This window comes from Bufo bufo, chromosome 1 (assembly GCF_905171765.1).
Source record: "Bufo bufo chromosome 1, aBufBuf1.1, whole genome shotgun sequence".
Taxonomy (NCBI): Eukaryota; Metazoa; Chordata; class Amphibia; order Anura; family Bufonidae; genus Bufo; species Bufo bufo.
Window position 1 is genome coordinate 499,002,501 of NC_053389.1, and position 18,127 is coordinate 499,020,627.

General features: G+C 44.8%; 1 protein-coding gene across 2 annotated transcripts in view; it reads right to left on the minus strand.

The window, feature by feature from the left end:
- ANO6 (anoctamin 6) overlaps nt 1-18,127 on the minus strand; it is a 120,171-nt gene that overhangs the window by 79,343 nt on the left and 22,701 nt on the right. For both annotated transcript variants that reach the window (XM_040410643.1, XM_040410651.1), the window contains exon 3: nt 14,889-15,026. In XM_040410643.1, coding sequence (XP_040266577.1) covers nt 14,889-15,026 — 138 coding nt within the window. The remainder of the gene's footprint in view (nt 1-14,888; nt 15,027-18,127) is intronic.

The window sequence follows — 18,127 nt, forward strand, 5'->3', positions numbered from 1 at the left end:
TTTCTCCCTGAAATGGTAAGGGAGGAAAGGATGAGCAGACTGAACCCACCATACAAGGCATGTACCTGAGAACAGGTTACTCACTGTCCCAGGGTTTGATGCAGGCTCGGTTCCAGAGCCCGGCGTGAGGGGGGTGCTCATCTTGACTCCCGACCGCTTCAGAGATGCTTCACCAAAATATGTGAGCCGCGCTATGCAGGGCGCCGTTACACAGGTCCTGAGCGTTTTTATAGTGTCTCCATGTGCTTCTCATGCTGCAGGACCTGTGGCGCATGTTGATGACGTCAGCGCGCTTAGCTCCGCCCCCGGCGTCTGACGTCATCCGCCTGCCGGCCGGAAGGGACACATCACAGTGCCGATCCGCCGTGTTCCTCCTTCCCTCTGCATCAAGCCCTCCAGGACCGCCGCAGAGGGAATCTTCGCAGGGGCACTACCTATGTGCCCGAGCCCAGGCCTAACCAAACGGAGGAGGGAGAGCTGCACTGCAGATCCGACCTCGGCCCAGATGAAAAAAATAACTCCAGGTGAGCCCAAACGAGCTCCGTGCACCTCTCCTGCTTCCTATCCTGATGGGACAGGAAAAACACACTGGTGATGTGAGGAGGGGGTGGGGGTTTTAACCTCTCTGTGTTTTTCCTGTCCAATCAGAAGGAAGTCAATCTCAGGACTTGGTGTCATGGAGACGACTGGGGAAAGTCATCAGCCGTACACCAAGAAGCGTAGTGGCACGTGCACGATGCTCAGGCATCAACAGCAAAGCCTCTGTACTTGCGTCGCTACAGGGAGCGGTAGCGCAGGCACAAAATTGACAGGCTCAGGTGAGATGTCTGGCCCTGTCGATCAAGCAGGTCTCTTGAGCAGTGGGGACAGCCCCTTGCTGCTTAAACAGACCAAGTGAGGAGCAAATTCAATTCAAACAAATCAATTCACCCATTTCTAATTAAGAGCTCTCCTCATTCATTGCTCTGCTAGATTTATTTTAAACTGGCAGGTCAGGGGGTGTGCCGCTGATCAGGGGGGAGTGTTCTTTTACTGTCACAACTTCTAACAGTTAAAACAGATGGTAGCAGTTGAAAGATGGAACTGTGCAAATGCGTCCACCTCAAATGGGAGGTAGACAAAGATGAGGAAAGGAACAAACAGCAGGTGGCGCTATATAGATACATTTTATTGAATTACTCAGTGACTGCTAAATTTTCAATTACACGCAATTACAAAAGTATTTAGATCCAGGTGCTGGTTTGAAAAACGTACAATATTTTTTGTGGGACAAACTCTTTAACTAAGGGTACTTCCACACTAGCGTTTTTGTTTTCTGGTATTGAGTTCCATCACAGGGGCTCTATACCGTAAAAAAACGGATCAGTTTTATCCTAATGCATTCTGAATGCCGAGCAATCCGTTCAGTATGCATCAGTTCAGTCCCTCTTACGTTTTTTGGCCGGAGAAAATACGGCAGCATGCTGCCGTTTTCTCTCCGGCCAAAAATCCTGAACACTTGCCGTATCCGGAATTAATTTCCATTGTTTCTGGAAAAACGGATCCGGTTTTGCGGTCTGCGCATGGGCAGACCTTTAAAAAGGAGAAGAAAAAAATATATATTGGATCCGTTTTTCTGGATGACAACTGGAAATGCGGATCCGGTATTGCAATGCATTTGTGAGACGGATCCGCATCCAGATCAGTCTCACAAATGCATCAGTTTGCGTTCCTGCGACGGAACTGCCTGCCGGAATCCTCTGCTGCAAGTGTGAAAGTACCCTAATATCCGCTTGTATGACTAGCCAGTATAGTCAGTGGCATATCCGTTTGGTGCATTTTTTTCTGTGATTTATATAATTGTATTTTCATCCGCACAATGCTCCGTTTTGTGTAGGATGCCTTTGTGGTTCATGTGGACCGCGCCGGCATCCTCCATTGTATGCATTTTTTGCTGGGGATAGTCGTTTGCTGCGGTCCACATGCGGTGGGACTGCTCCCCCAATGAGAAACACGCTACAGTGTTTGGGGTTTAAGCAGTTCCCCCATATTTGCCACTATATTTCTGTGATTTTGTTTTATATGTAGTGTATGTGCCTTTACCTGGCATTCAAACACTCTTTTGCACCTGGTAACCTCCATCACATGGTCTGATATGGGTGTGGCTTACAGTCTGGCTTTATCCACTTTGCACTAGTTGTCCTGCTAGGCGGTTGTGTGGAAGCCTGGCTGTGAGCTGGATTTCATCACCTTCAGACCTTGTTCACACCATAGTTAGCGTAGTGGTAGGACCCTTTGCCATGCTGAGTGACCGTGACGTGGTGCATGATGGGCTCCGATATTTTCCTGACAGGAATATATTGGCGAAAGTCTCAGCTTTTAACATCTGCTTGTATGACTAGCTAGTATAGTCAGTGGCATATCCGTTTGGTGCATTTTTTTCTGTGATTTATGTGAAAGTACCCTAAACCTAAACAGATCAACCATTTTCATATCAAAAAGGGTTTTCCAGAGATGAGAAAAAATGTTATATGTTATACAGAAGGAAGCCAAGGAGATGCACATATTCAATAAGCCAGATGAAAAGGTTTCACTTCAAATGTATCTTTTATGCAGAAATGAGAGCATAAAAGTACACTACATATATATTTGCCTATACTCTTACATTTAATGTGCTGTAATTGCAGGAAGCATTTACTGAATGATAAACTTAACAATTCAACTACAAGAAAACAACCTTAAAGCAGCGTTCCAGGATTGTAATATTGATGGCCTACTAGTGAAATAAATGTGAGCTGCAGTTACGTACAATAGACAGAGCTATGCTGGAAGCTACTCTGAAATAGATGATTCGTGGGGTGGCAGACCCCGCTAATCATAGATTAATAAGGATAGGCCATCAATATTAAAATCCTGAAATATTCCTTTAAAAAGGTGACAAACACACTGAACAAAACCCATTTCAATCCTATGGCCAATGATCTCATATGTTAGAAGGCCACAGCAGATATTAGGAGAAAGAAAAATTGGGCATGTTGGATTTCTTTACCGTGGATCGAAACACTGCCAAAAACATTGTCTTACGATTGTTTAAAGATCAGCTATGTACAAGAGGATTTGTCAGTATGCAAATGGTAACATTACACAGGTAGGTAAACCAGTTTTGCCTGATTCCACAGAAGTATTTTGTGTTGCAAATGGCTGAGGAAGACTTACATGAGAGGACACACCTTGAAGCTAAATACGCTACGTAAGTATTGTGGCTGACCACTTCAAGATAATTACTGCTCATACTGAACCTGCACTGAATCAGATTTCAATTCAATTTACCAATATGCCCAACTAAGCCCCTAGGGTTCCCAAGTTATCAATTATCAACCCAGGAGCCAACTTCAATAATTACACAAACAGTGCCATGGCTAGTTGTTTTTTGGGCTGGATTCTGAAGTTTCTGTCAGAACCAACCAATCTAATTGTCCTTGTTTACCATTTGGTAAGTTAGCCTATTGAAACCCAAGGCATATGATTTTTTTCCAAAGCTCTTTGGCTTTTCTTAATGGAGACCTGACTCTTCAGAAGCTTACTTATTAAAAGTGAATCTGTTACCGGTTTTAAACGCCCCCCTCTCCACAAAGCGCTAACACCACTACATAGGGGCCAAAAATACAACCATACTGTATACTGATATGACAAAATAACAGAGCACTTCGGGGAGACAAAGTAATAATTTATCTAGAAGAAAGAAAATGACAAGGATATAGAAATTGACACAAATAATGTTTTTCAAATTGAGTGTTCCAGGCAAACATGCAGATTATAGGGTTCCGTACATTACCTGTCACGCTTCGGTGTGGGAAGGGGGGGGGGGGGGGGCGACAGACGACGACGACAGGGAATCAGGCCTGAGAACTAAGTAAGGAAGATGGACACCTAGTAAAATCCTAACCAAAATCCTGACTGACTATCAGTATGAACAGACCCCAGAGGTAGGTGTGTTCATACACAGGAATACCTAGAGTCTTATAGGACCCTGGTACTAATGGCAGGGACAAGACTACGTGTTCCTCCAAAAGGAAGGACGAACAGGAGTCTCCCTAAGGCCTAATACAAATAGGGAAATGCAACACACAGAACCCAAACAAAATATAAAAGGGAAAGGAAAGACTTAACTTCAAAAAGGAGCAATGGAAGCACCAGGAACTCCGCCGAGATCCACACACCAGATCTCCACAACTGAAACCTGAAGCTATAAAGAGGCAACAATAAATAAGGATGGTTAAATGGCCACATTACCAACACCTGAGGCAAGGGGTGTGGCTATTACCAGAAACACAGACGCCTATTGATCCACAAGGAAAATCTGTAAGATCAAACCACGTGTTGCCAGTCTTACCGATCTCCTGCCACCTGTCGCAGGAACGTCCGTGACATTACCCCAAATTTATCCACAGTGCTCTATTCACCCAACAGAGGTCAAAAGAATGTTCTTTTGTTCCTCTGTATACATCACTATACCTTTATTGCTTTATGTATTAGCTTAGTAGAAAAAGGTATACAATAACCTAAAAAAATAAAAAAAATAAAGAAAGAAAGTTTGTTTTTTAAAAGCAAGCCTGGGAAGCAGTGACACACTTTGCAGCCTTCCACCAATGGTATACTTCAGGAGATTATCCTAATGTATACCTCAGATGGAAAGCTGTTTAAATAGAGCCTTCACCTTATTATATGTTCATCTAAAAGCCATAATACAGAGCAGAAGACTTTGTTCTTATGATAGTAACAGGCGGCAAGAGCATAATCTTACTTCACTTGGTAGTGAAGATACAACCCTTTGGTTGGCCTAATTATACTACTGAGACACTAACCAACAGCAACAAAACTCTCCAAGGCATTCTGCTCCACGCCACAATAGAAGAACAATGTTATAAGTAAAGCTAAATATACTCCTGGTTAACAACCACATGATTCAAAGAGACATTTGTGAGAAACCAGATTTTTACAGGATGCGTCTGTGTACAGTTACAACTTAAGATAAAAAGGCTGTGTGGGTTTTTCATCTTATGCAGTAAGGAAGGTTCTTAGGGTTCACTACCACTACTTTGGTTTTATGTTACTAGTAATCAAACAAAACCTATTTGGAAGGATTTCTAAAAACAGCAGTAAGACCGAAGAAACTGGATTAAATAGACCTCCTTGCATTTCATGGGGCTGTCCCACAAATATTCATTTAGCCTCTTAGATCAAGCAAAACATGGGAATCCATCAAAAAATGCTCTTAATTAAGATCCATTTAATACATTCAGTTCTGGTGGGAAGCTGTCTTCTCAGGAATTACTCCGCTTCCCATGTACAAGAAGATCCAGGCAGTAGAAATTAGCTACTGGCCATGAGTAACCACTGACAATGTAGAAAATAAGGCAGATCAGCAGCACTCCAGGAGTCTACTCATAGGAAACTTTTTCAAGGTTGCACGCACCGTCAGGCTCCCGCTTGTAAGCTCCAATATAGGCCTTTAGATACGAAGAAAACTGCAGCACTTCGGCTGCGGGCTTCCGGAGAAAATCAACCTTGCTTTTGACATTTTCAAATTTCTTCCCTCAGTAGGAACATGTATTGTTCAAATATAACCCTTGGATGATTATTATTATTATTATTATTACTACAAAAAATTTCTTGTACTTACTGAAAAACCTGCACAAATTCATAACAAAATCATTTTCTAAAAGTTTCCCCCCTGTCAGAACTAGCCTGTGTCTGTCTCATCTGTCCATACAAATTAGATTACAGTCAGCCCCCCCCCCCCCCCCCCCATACACATGCATGCTCAGCTGAGTGTGCATGTGTTTGCAATAGATACAGGGAAGTGGGCTAAAGCCAGACAACTCTGGAGTTGGCTTGTCAACCTTAAAGGGGTTGTAAATGTAACACCCCAGAGTGGCTTTACCACCTCTGCACCCTGCTACTGTCTTTACAGGTTAACCTCATGTCATCAGGTGTATTTATTTCAGGTCCAAACACTGTGCATTTCCTATTTTGTAACGGTTTATGTTCACGTGTAATGTACCTGGTTCACCAGCAGGGGGCAGCAAGCATGGCAGAGCTTCAGTTATAGAGAGAGAATGGAACCCTTCTTTCCATTCTAAGGCTAAATGCACACGATCAGGATTGCGTGCGGATTTTCCACGCGGATTTGCGTGTGAAAAATCCGCACTGTAGGTCATGTACATTGTATTCTATGAGAATTTGAAATTCTCATTGCAGATTTTTTTCTGTGCGGATTTTGACCTGCGGTGCGGATTTTAAAATCTGCAGCATGTCAATTTAATTTATCTTTCCTGACCAGATTTTCTCCATTCACTTAGTAAAATCCGTATGCAAATCCGCACCAATTGAAGCGGATTGACCGCCTGGATTTGCCTACAAACACCTGCGGATTTCAGTGCGGATTCTCCGCACATGAATCCTGGACGTGTGCATGTACCCTAACTCTCCCTCTAAGGAGGGCAGGGGACTAGTTAGAGGTCAGTTTAGCTTACCCCCTGCTAGGGGAAGGAAGCAAGGGCTGGGCACGTCGCGTTGGACGTGCCCCAGCTAAGCTCAACAACCCAGCTAGAGCACCTTCAGCTTTGCGTGATATAGAGGCCACAGCTTAAAGGGCTTCTGTCACCCCCCAACTTTAAGTTTTTGACTTATTATATTTGTTAATGTAAGCAGATTCCATATATGCCCCTCTTACCTCGGGCTGTGCAGTAATTACAGTAAAAAACATACTTTTATTATATGTAAATTTCTTCACTACCAGCAAGTTGGGCGGACTTGCTGGTAGCCGCCACATACTCTGTTTGAAAAAACGCCTCCTTCTCCACTTGATTGACAGGGCCAGCGAGCGCTCTCCTCCTCTCGCTGGCCCTGCCTGCAGTCTCGAATCCCGCGCCTGCGCCGTACCGGTCGTCATTCAGCGCAGGCGCTCAGAGAAGGACGCTCGCTTGGCCGCTCCTTCCTCAGTGCACCTGCGCCGATGACGTCAGCCCTACACCCGGAAGAGAGGTATTCTCTTACGGGTGTAGGGTTGACGTCATCGGCGCAGGCGCACTGAGGAAGGAGCGGCCGTCCTTCTCTCAGAGCGCCTGCGCCGAATGACGACCGGTACGGCGCAGGCGCGGGATTTGAGGCTGCAGGCAGGGCCAGCGAGAGGAGGAGAGCGCTCGCTGGCCCTGTCAATCAAGTGGAGGAGGGGGCGTTTTTTTTCAAACAGAGGATGTGGCGGCTACCAGCAAGTCCGCCCAACTTGCTGGTAGTGAAGAAATTTACATATAATAAAAGTACGTTTTTTTACTGTAATTACTGCACAGCCCGAGGTAAGGGGGGCATATATGGAATCTGCTTACATTAACAAATATAATAAGTCAAAAACTGAAAATTGGGGGTTGGGGAGGGGGGGGGGGGGACAGAAGCCCTTTAAAGCCTCAGAAGCCAGGAGGAGTTTTCTCTGGACAAATCTAGAGACAGACCAGACTACAAAGTGAATTACAGCATAAAGAAGAAGCCGAGTTCTATAGCCAGCCTGTTAGTACAGCAGAGCCAGAGAGCAACAGATGTAGCAGAGAGGAGTTTTCCTGCCACAGTTTTAATGCTAAAGTCTGCTGGAACAAAGAAAAAGTCTGTAAACCGTTTGGAGAAACGTTTATGCAAAGTAGAGCTGTTATTGAACTTCATCACAAGGTCTAGACTCAAGTTATTTCCTTTATCCCCACCGTGACACATACAAAACAGTAAGGGACACTGTAGGCCACCTTATACCACTCGGCCATTCCTACACCTGGGTACCACCACCAACACCATTTCTTAAAGGGATTCTGTCCTGTTGTTGCTTCACTGCAACTGGCATCACAAACATTTCTTAAAGGGACCCTTTGCCGCTGTCGGACGTCGCATTTGGCATCACGAACAGGATTCACGTGTGTGTCCTTGTGTCACAGAGCCTACATAATTCACAGAAACCCCTTAAAAAATACTTTATTAAGTTGTGCATGCCGGCGTCCGAAGGGTTAATCAGCCATCTTTAACTATGATGGTGCATGTTCTTCTTGTACAGTCAGAGCAAGAAAAACAGGGAACACCCCCATATAGAGCGGGAAGCTACAGCCCTGCCCACAGGGAACAACATCTTAGCACAAAGAAAGGAAGTGGGACTCCTCTCCTAAGGCCCCTCCTTCACCAAACCAAACTGGGGCGAAATGCTGTACGGCGATGATCTGCCGGAATTGCGCAATGCCATACAATAAATAAAGGTGTCGCAGCTTGTGGAACGAACCAAACCGGGGTCCGGAGAATTCCCCGTGCTGGCAAGCGCAGCGGAGGCGACTGGAGTTACCACTCCGCCGCCCAAGAAGAGCGGGACCTACGACAGCCTGAACCCAATGGTGCCTATAGGAGTCACGGCCTACGCATCCTCCGCCTGGAATTACCGCAAGGCCATAGAGGATTGGGTAGTCCATTTGCTAGACCGACCGCTGCACCACGACCCAGTGCTGGAGAGGAGGACCGGAACCGTGGTGTGGTTCTCTGTGGAACAAGGTACCGGTTTTATCCGAGATGATGTGACTGGCGAGGAGCTATTCATCAACCGACGATCGGTTAAGCGCCCTTAGTTACCTCAGGCCCGGCACAGTCTGTATAAGGGAGACCAAGTAGAGTATACCCCGATGAAGTCTCCAAAAGGCCCCTTTGCCACTGTGATGAATCTGTTGGAAAAACCCTTGGTCCCAGCGTCCGGAGTGCTGGCAGGAGGACCCAGCGTCTGCGGGACGTGTCCGTTGTCTACCGGAGAAAGCAGGCAGAGTGCTTCGCTTCTGAGAGAAACCCCAACCTGAGCAGGAGCCTCTCATTCCAGGATTGCCTGCGCCCCCAACACCAGTTCATCAACTGGGATGTGTATCCAGCACTTTCTTCACCTTCAGTCAGACAGTGGTAAACAACCAGTTACCTATGAACATTGAGTCAGCCATGAGAAGAGCCTCCCTGGAATTACCACCACCCAGAGAGGAGGACTACTCCAGAAACCTTACAGCCGGAGGTACTGTATCCCTACTCCATGGCAGGAGTAGGCTTGAAAAGGTTCTCAGTACCTTTGCTATTCTTCTACCCATGTGGATTACAAATAATTACATTATTTCCCATGGTAAGAGAATATATAAGTAAATAGTGGCCCTCCCGTTTAGTCTCTGGATATAGGTGCCCTGTTTTAGAACGCCCCTTCGTTCATAAAAGGAAGGTATCAATTATCAATTGTTTAAACAGGCACTCAATCACCGGGAACTGTACCAAAAATAATTTACTGCACCCAACTTCATACAGCGTAACAATCATAAAAACCATCCCGAAAAAAGTAGAATTAAATAAAAAATAATAACAATAAATAATAATAATAAATAAAAATTAAAAAAACAGTAGTGTGTTTTCCTGTCCAATCATATGGCAACACTTGGATTTACATAAAGGAGGAGGGCAGAAACCCACAACATCAAACGAGCATCCTAGTATTGCATGAAGGTAATATTTGCAATCTTATTGATCGGCCAACCTATATACCAAGAACATTAATACATATGAAAATGATGTGTCTTCCCATCCGCCGCAATGTGAAACACCTAAATTATAGATGCAATTAAAAAATTGGGAGGAAAGGTGACGTACCGGGCTCTCCATAGGATAAGCTAGGCAGCGGCTAGTGACGTCACCAGCACTAATGAGCAAGTGTCTGTAATACGGCTAGGGCAGCGCTAAAGCCGCCCAACAGTGCTGGTGAAGTCACCGAATACACTGCTGGGCAGAAGCCTCTGCCAAGCAGTGTGAAAATATAATCAAAAAAGCCCTTGCCCTGCACGATACAGAGCAGGGCAAGGAGAGCATCATATCACAGGGCCTGTCTGGGTGAAAATGGAGGTATTTCCGGCTGCAGCAGTGATGTCACATCAACCACATGTGACCACTGCAGCCAATCACTGGCCTTATTCAGTGCTCTGCTGAGGCCGGTGATTGGCTCCAGCAGTCACATGTTGCCCACACGACTGCAGCAGCCGATTAAACAGCCATGGAGGGAGAACTGGATCGGCATCGTGGAATTTGTCAAATAAGTAACAATCAAAACAGTTGTGTTCAAAATAATTGAATAAATATGTACTCTGCACACCTTGGGTCCAGTGTGGGTGCCTGTGAGAGTGGTTTAGACAATATAGGTTAAATATCCACGGCACTCCAAAAGTTTTTTTTGCAAGATAAATAATTTTATTTAATTCTTAGTAAACAGAATGCTGTTAATATACATCCAGTGCAAATTCATTTACATATAGTAAGTATTTATGCCATATCAGATAGAAAAATCCCGAACGTTTCGGTCTGTACGTCCTTCTTCAGCGGGGTCTGAAGGCAGAAAGAATAGGCGTACGCTGGGTGTTCAAAATATTAGCAGTCAGACATCACTAACCTGATCAATCACCGTTTTTGGTAGAAATGATATTTCTACATGGCAAATAATTTACTAGCAGGTGTAGTAGAGTATAATAGAAATCCAACAGACCCAACAGTCATGACATGCATGCTGCTGATTCAGTGTAATTGAATCACTAATTGAAAGGGACATGTTAAAAATAATAGCAGTGTGGAGTTCAATGAGTGAGGTCATTAATTCTTTGAAAAACAGGTGGCAATCATTGCCCTTATTTAAGGAAGGAAGGCATCAAATGTTCTACAGTGCATTTCTCTCTGAAATTCAGAGGAAAATGGGTCGTTCCAGACATTGTTCAGAAGAACAGCGGACCTTGATTAAAAAGTTGATTTGAGAGGGGAAACCATATAAATAAGTGCAGAAAATGATAGGCTGCTCAGCTAAAATGATCGCAAATGCTTTAAAATGGCAACCAAAACCTGAAAGACGTGGAAGAAAGCGAAAAACTACCATTAAAATGGATAGAAGAATAGCCACAATGGCAAGGACTCAGCCAACAATCAGCTCCAGGAAGATCAAAGGAGGTCTAAGGTTACCTGTGAGTACTGTTACAATTAGAAGACGCCTATGTGAAGACAAGCTATCTGCAAGAAGCCCCCACAAAGTCCCACTGTTGAAAAAAAAAAGACGTGCTGAAGAGGTTACAATTTGTCAAAGAGCACATTGACTGGCCTAAAGAGACATTTTGTGGACTGATGAAAGAAAGATTGTTCTTTCTGGGTCTAGTGGCCGGAGAGAGTTTGTCAGACGACCCCCAAACACTGAATTCAAGCCACAGTACACTATGAAGACAGTGAAGCATGGTGCCGCAAGCATCTGGATATGGGGATGTTTCATACTAAGGTGTTGGGCCTATTTATCGCATACCAGGGATCATGGATCAGTTTAAATACATCAGAATACTTGAAGAGGTCATGCTGCCTTATGCTGAAGAGGAAATGCCCTTGAAATGGGTGTTCCAACAAGACAACGACCCCAAACACACCAGTAAATGTGCAACATCTTGGCTCCAACAAGATTGACTTTATGGAGTGGCCAGCCCAATCCCCGGATCTTAATCCAATAGAAAACTTGTGGGCGACATAAAAAATGCAGTTTCTGAGGCAAAACCAAGAAATAGAGAAGAACTGTGGAATGTAGTCCAATCATCCTGGGCTGGAATACCTGTTCACAGGGGCCAGAATTTGGTTGACTCCATGCAACACAGATGTAAAACAGTTCTCAGAAACAGTGAAGTGATTCAAAGGAAAGCAAAATCTTCAAACATTTTTCAGTTTATATAGTGAATGTTTAAGTTTGTAAAGAAGAATACAAACACTGCTATTTTTGAAACAGTCTAATATTCACTTTTCTTAAAAAAAAATTAGAGGAACAACACAAATTTTAGATATTTTTCATGTTTTGATTTGGAATAGAAGGTGTAGTGTTCCCAATGCATTTGTGTGTATGGAAATAAAAGCTATTAGGCCTCTTTCACACTTGCGTTGTCCGGATCCGGCGTGTACTCCATTTGCCGGAATTACACGCCGGATCCGGAAAAACGCAAGTGAACTGAAAGCATTTGAAGACGGATCCGTCTTCAAAATGCGTTTAATGTTACTATGGCACCCAGGACGCTATTAAAGTCCTGGTTGCCATAGTAGGAGCGGGGAGCGGGGGAGCGGTATACTTACAGTCCGTGCGGCTTCGGGGCGCTCCAGAATGACGTCAGAGCGCCCCATGCGCATGGATGATGTGATCCATGTGATCACGTCACCCATGCGCGTGGGGCGCCCTGACGTCACTCTGGAGCGCCCCGGGAGCCGCACGGACGGTAAGTATACTGCTCCCCCGCTCCCCACTACACTTTACCATGGCTGCCAGGACTTTAGCGTCCTGGGAGCCATGGTAACCATTCAGAAAAAGCTAAACGTCGGATCCGGCAATGCGCCGAAACGACGTTTAGCTTAAGGCCGGATCCTGATTAATGCCTTTCAATGGGCATTAATTCCGGATCCGGCCTTGCGGCAAGTGTTCAGGATTTTTGGCCGGAGCAAAAAGCGCAGCATGCTGCGGTATTTTCTCCGGCCAAAAAACTTTCCGGTCCGGAACTGAAGACATCCTGAACAGATTTCTCTCCATTCAGAATGCATTAGGATAAAACTGATCAGGATTCTTCCGGCATAGAGCCCCGACGACGGAACTCTATACCGGAAGAAAAGAACGCCCTTAGAAGGATTTTGAGCTTTATTCACTTTTTTTTTTTTTAAACACACTGCTATTATTTTGAACACAACTGTATGTTGTTTAGTTACCGCCTGAAACTGGACAACCCCTTTGATCTAACATGTATGGCCGAGTTTACCTCTGCTATAATATTCAAGAGCCATTAACTCACTTGTAAACTTGCTTGTGAACGTATTGTATTCACTAACAAGACTGTTATATAAATGTTCATAACACTGTATAAAGCGACCTTATAGTAAAAAATATAGCTACAGTGTAAGTATACTGGTCAGCTATATCAGCCGTATAAAAAACATTGGGTAAACAAAAATGTTTTCCATATCTACTCCACGATGCTGGGAAAGAATGTGAAACTCAGAACCTCCTAGCTCACTCTCTCCGATGAATTGTGAAGCTGGAAGATTCCATAAACTGTATGACTCGCCCATAATTTATTGGAAAAAACATGACTCTGCTTTGGACACAGTCAAATGAAAATCATGTTGCCTCGTGTTTGACTGTTATACTAGAAGGGAAAACAAATGCTCTTCTGGCTGTAGATCTCCAACTACACATGCATGTAATTAGGAGGCTAGAAGAGTTGTTCTGGTCTGAAAAATAAAAACGCCCTGAAAAGAAGAGGGAAGGTCCTACTAACATCTGCTGCTGCAGGAAATATCCCACTAGTAGGATGTGTGTGTCTGCTAATTCCATTACAGAGGGATACTGGCAAGCCTCAGGAACTCGGAGTCAGTATAACACTGTACTTGAGAATGTTACTTTCATTTGGAAAGGAAACTGGAAACAAAGGTTTCAGAGATCAGGACTTTTACACATATTTAGGTGGGTGGAGGTTTTCTTTAAAAGTAGTAGACCTAATAGCATTCTCTGTGTTTATTTTATGCCATGACTCTCCAAAACTGCGACTGGATTAAAAAAACTAAATGACAAAGTATTTCCCAAGGGTGGGTTCACATCAGCGTTAGGGATTCCATTATGGCTTTCCGTTATAACGGAAAATAACGAAATGCCCAGACATAATTCAAAATAGAAGCCTTTAAAAGGCATTCCGTTTGCTTTCCGTCCTAATAGAAGTCTATGGGAAAGCATAACAGATCCGTCTGGGTCCCGTTATGCAAGACGGAAAACAAAGTCCTACTTTGTGTTCAGTCTTGAATAACGGGACCCAGACTAATCCGTTTTGTTTCCCAGAGACTTCTATTAGGACGGAGAGCAAACGGAATGCCTTTTAAAAGGCTTCCATTTTGCATTCCGTCATAATACAAGTCTATGGGCAGAAGAACAGATCCGTCTTATGGATTTCGTTATAACTATGTTATAACGGAAAGCCATAACGGAATCCCTAACACTAGTGTGAACCCACCCTTAAAAGGGGTTGTTCGCAGTTTAGTTTTTTTTCCTCCCTCCACCCAGTGGGACCTGTCAAGAGAACTATACTTACCTGCTTCCCACAACTTAGTTCTGGCTTTGCGGGTCTCTGGTTGTCTTCATTGTACTTCCAGTCTCCGTATTTAAATTTCTTGCACAGACGTTCTCACATGAGTCGCTCCAGTCAATGACTGGCCTCAGTGGTGACATGTCTCCAAGCGGCATGTCACCATTGAGGCCTGTCAATGGCTGCTGTTGGGTTCCTTTTAAGATGGCCTCCACCCTCTCAGACCATCACATGCAAAACTCTGTAGAAAAGTCTACCCCTCCTCCAATGTTCTCAGATGGACGCAGCACCAATATCAACCTAGGATCCAGCATTACTGACACTGGGCAGCTACCTCCCTACAATATCTAAAGTGAAAACAATTACCTACTGGAAAAAAAGAACAAAATCTCAACATACTGTAAATCGATTTTGGAACCATATAGAAGCCCCTTTTTTGCATACAGAACACAATATTCTCTGTACAAAGTTAGTAAAATGTACATAGAGACCCACCAACAGGTATCATTAAATAAATAATTCATACTTGCAGTATTTTATGCTGGAATCCAGACATACAGTAACTAAAAGATCTGATGATATACCAGTTTAAGTGGATGTATCGGATATAGATTTTGTATATTTTTGAAGTCTAATAACTAAACGGTCTGCGTTTTTATCAAAATGACCTTTACAAAGGTTGTGACTAGGATATACGTCTCACAAACCATCTCTGTCCAGAATTTGAAACAGATAACATACCATCTGCTTTAAGAGAAGGTTCTTCTTTGTGTTCCTTGTCTGATCCTTCAAAGTCTCATCTTCATACACTAAAATATAGTCGATTCGCCTTTGATCATCGTTGAAGTATAATGATTCCGAGTTTTGATTAAACTCTACCTGGAATTGGTAAAAACAAAAAAACACGTGAACTATGGAACTCAAATACACTGTAAGTAACTGCAAGATCTCCAAGAACGTTCTGGATTTCATGCCATTTTCCATATGAGTTGCTACTAACAGCCACACCAATGACAAAAACAGGAACTCAACACAAGGTTGCGAAAGTGATCACTTCCTGACCTCTGCAATCTAAAAATAAACTCTGCATTATTTATATTCTTCTGGTAAAATCTAGAAGTATAGTAATTACATTTGTGTAGCTTCAAATATTTCTAGTATGCAAATCAACTTAAACTCAATAACTAAAATAATTTGACTCCATCAGATTTTATTTTGTAGTGATTATCTAAAATGAAGCATCTGGCATAGATTAAGAAAGAACAAAAAACTAAGGGTACTTTCTCACTAGTGCTATTCTTTTCTGGCATTGAGTTCCGTCGTCGGGGCTCATACTGGAAAAGGACTGATCAGTTTTATCCTAATGCATTCTGAATGGAGAGCAATCCGTTCAGGATGCATCAGGATGTCTTCAGTTCAGTCTTTTTGACTTTTCAGGACGGAGATAATATCGCAGCATGCGGATCCGGCATTGCGGTCTGCGAAAAAAATAAATGCTGAATCAGTTTTTCCGGATGACACTGGAGAGACAGATCCGGCATTTCAATGCATTTGTCATGCGGATCAGGATCCTGATCCGTATGACAAATGCCATCAGTTCGCATGCGTTTTGACAGATCCGGCTGGCAGTTCCCGCGACAGAACTGCCTGACGGAATCCTCTGCCCCAAGTGTGAAAGTACCCTAAAATAGCACAGCAGTTAGACAGAAAATCTCACACTCTGGAAAGTGGTTAACTATTGTACAACATCCGTGTGTGGGGGAGTTGGGAGGAATAGCTGTTGACTGAATATTTGTTTGGCCGCAGCTATTGAAGGTAGGCAAGCACCTAAAGGGTTACGAGGAAGTCCGCATAACACAGCAAAGAGTAAAAAGTACTGCGCTAGCCAGCTAAAAAAGGTGTCACTGCTCGTTCAGAGAAACAAAATAAGTCTTGCATATATACATTTTAATGGCGAGAAAACTAACAGCAACCTGTGAGGGATATCACCCCTCGTGCACACTTGGGCCTAGGGGCAAGGGTAGCAGATGCAGCGTGCGTCTTACCCCCTCTCCAGCCGACAGGTTTCCGGGCCTCTGAAGTACTGTTGCGGAGGCCCACTTTGGCTTCCGTTCGCGAAGGTACTGCTGTAGGTCCTCCGGGCAATTCCACAAGAACTGCTCTGTGGCGATGAGCTCCTTCAGCTGCTGGATGGTGGTGAGCTCCAATCCTGTGGTCCATTGGTCGACCGCACTCAGCAAGGCCCGCATGTGATCGGCCCAGCTCTGGGTAGAACCCCTCTGCAAACTACTGAGTTTTTTCCGGTATGTCTCAGGGGTCAGGTTGTACTGCCTTACCAGAGCCTGCTTGATGTCCTCATAGCTCAGGATGGTCTCGCTGGACAGGTACCCGAAGATTTCAAGGGCTTTTCCCCTGAGACGTGGAGTAAGGAATCTGACCCACTGGTCCTCTGGCAGCTGGTACTGATGGCAGGCCATCTCAAATGTCAACAAGAAAGTGTCCAAGTCCCCATCTTTGTCCAGCAGGGGAAAGTCCTTCGCCCGCAGTTTGGGAATCCGGATCTCTGGAGATTCACATCGGGCTGGAGAGGGCTGCTGGAGTTGGAGCTGGAGCACTTGTAGCTGGTGCTCACGCTCGGCCTGTGCTTGCTCGCGACATTCTGTAGCTTCTGCTTGTTTGCGACGCTCTGCAGACAGCCTAGAGACGGTCCAGGGCAGCTTGTAGGACAGCAGCCGAGCCTGGCTGGCTGGGGGGGGGGGATGGGCAGGTGGAGTGAGGTGAGGTCTAGCATTGTCTTGCATTAGGAGGAACCCAGGGCCAACCACACCAGCATATGGTCTCACAAGGGGTCTGAGGATCTCATCTCGGTACCTAATGGCAGTCAGGCTACCTCTGGCGAGCACATGGAGGGCTATGCGGCCCTCCAAAGAAATGCCACCCCACACCATTACTGATCCAATGCCAAACCGGTCATGCTGGAGGATGTTGCAGGCAGCAGAACGTTCTCCACGGCGTCTCCAGACTCTGTCACGTCTGTCACATGTGCTCAGTGTGAACCTGCTTTCATCTGTGAAGAGCACAGGGCGCCAGTGGCGAATTTGCCAATCTTGGTGTTCTCTGGCAAATGCCAAAACGTCCTGCACGGTGTTGGGCTGTAAGCACAACCCCCACCTGTGGATGTCGGGCCCTCATATCACCCTCATGGAGTCTGTTTCTGACCGTTTGAGCAGACACATGCACATTTGTGGCCTACTGGAGGTAATTTTGCAGGGCTCTGGCAGTGCTCCTCCTGTTCCTCCTTGCACAAAGGCAGAGGTAGCGGTCCTGCTGCTGGGTTGTTGCCCTTCTACGGCCCCCACCACGTCTCCTGATGTACTGGCCTGTCTCCTGGTAACGCCTCCATGCTCTGGACACTACGCTGACAGACACAGCAAACCTTCTTGCCACAGCTCGCATTGATGTGCCATCCTGGATAAGCTGCACTACCTGAGCCACTTGTGTGGGTTGTAGACTCAGTCTCATGCTACCACTAGCACCGCCAGCATTCAAAAGTGACCAAAACATCAGCCAGGAAGCATAGGAACTGAGAAGTGGTCTGTGGTTTACCACCTGCAGAACCACTCCTTTATTGGGGGTGTCTTGCTAATTGCCTATAATTTCCACCTGTTGTCTATCCCATTTGCACAACAGCATGTGAAATTGATTGTCACTCAGTGTTGCTTCCTAAGTGGACAGTTTGATTTCACAGAAGTGTGATTGACTTGGAGTTACATTGTGTTGTTTAAGTGTTCCCTTTATTTTTTTGAGCAGTGTATATACAGTGGTCTGAGGTTACAAATACAGGCAATATGGTACACACAGGATTACACAGAGCACAAGTCAGTTACCGGGTAGATTAATGTTCCTTTGAGTTAGGATGGGGTAATAGTCCTTGGCTGCGGTCACGCGGGGGCAGTGATGTCAGCCGTTTCCAGGTCTCT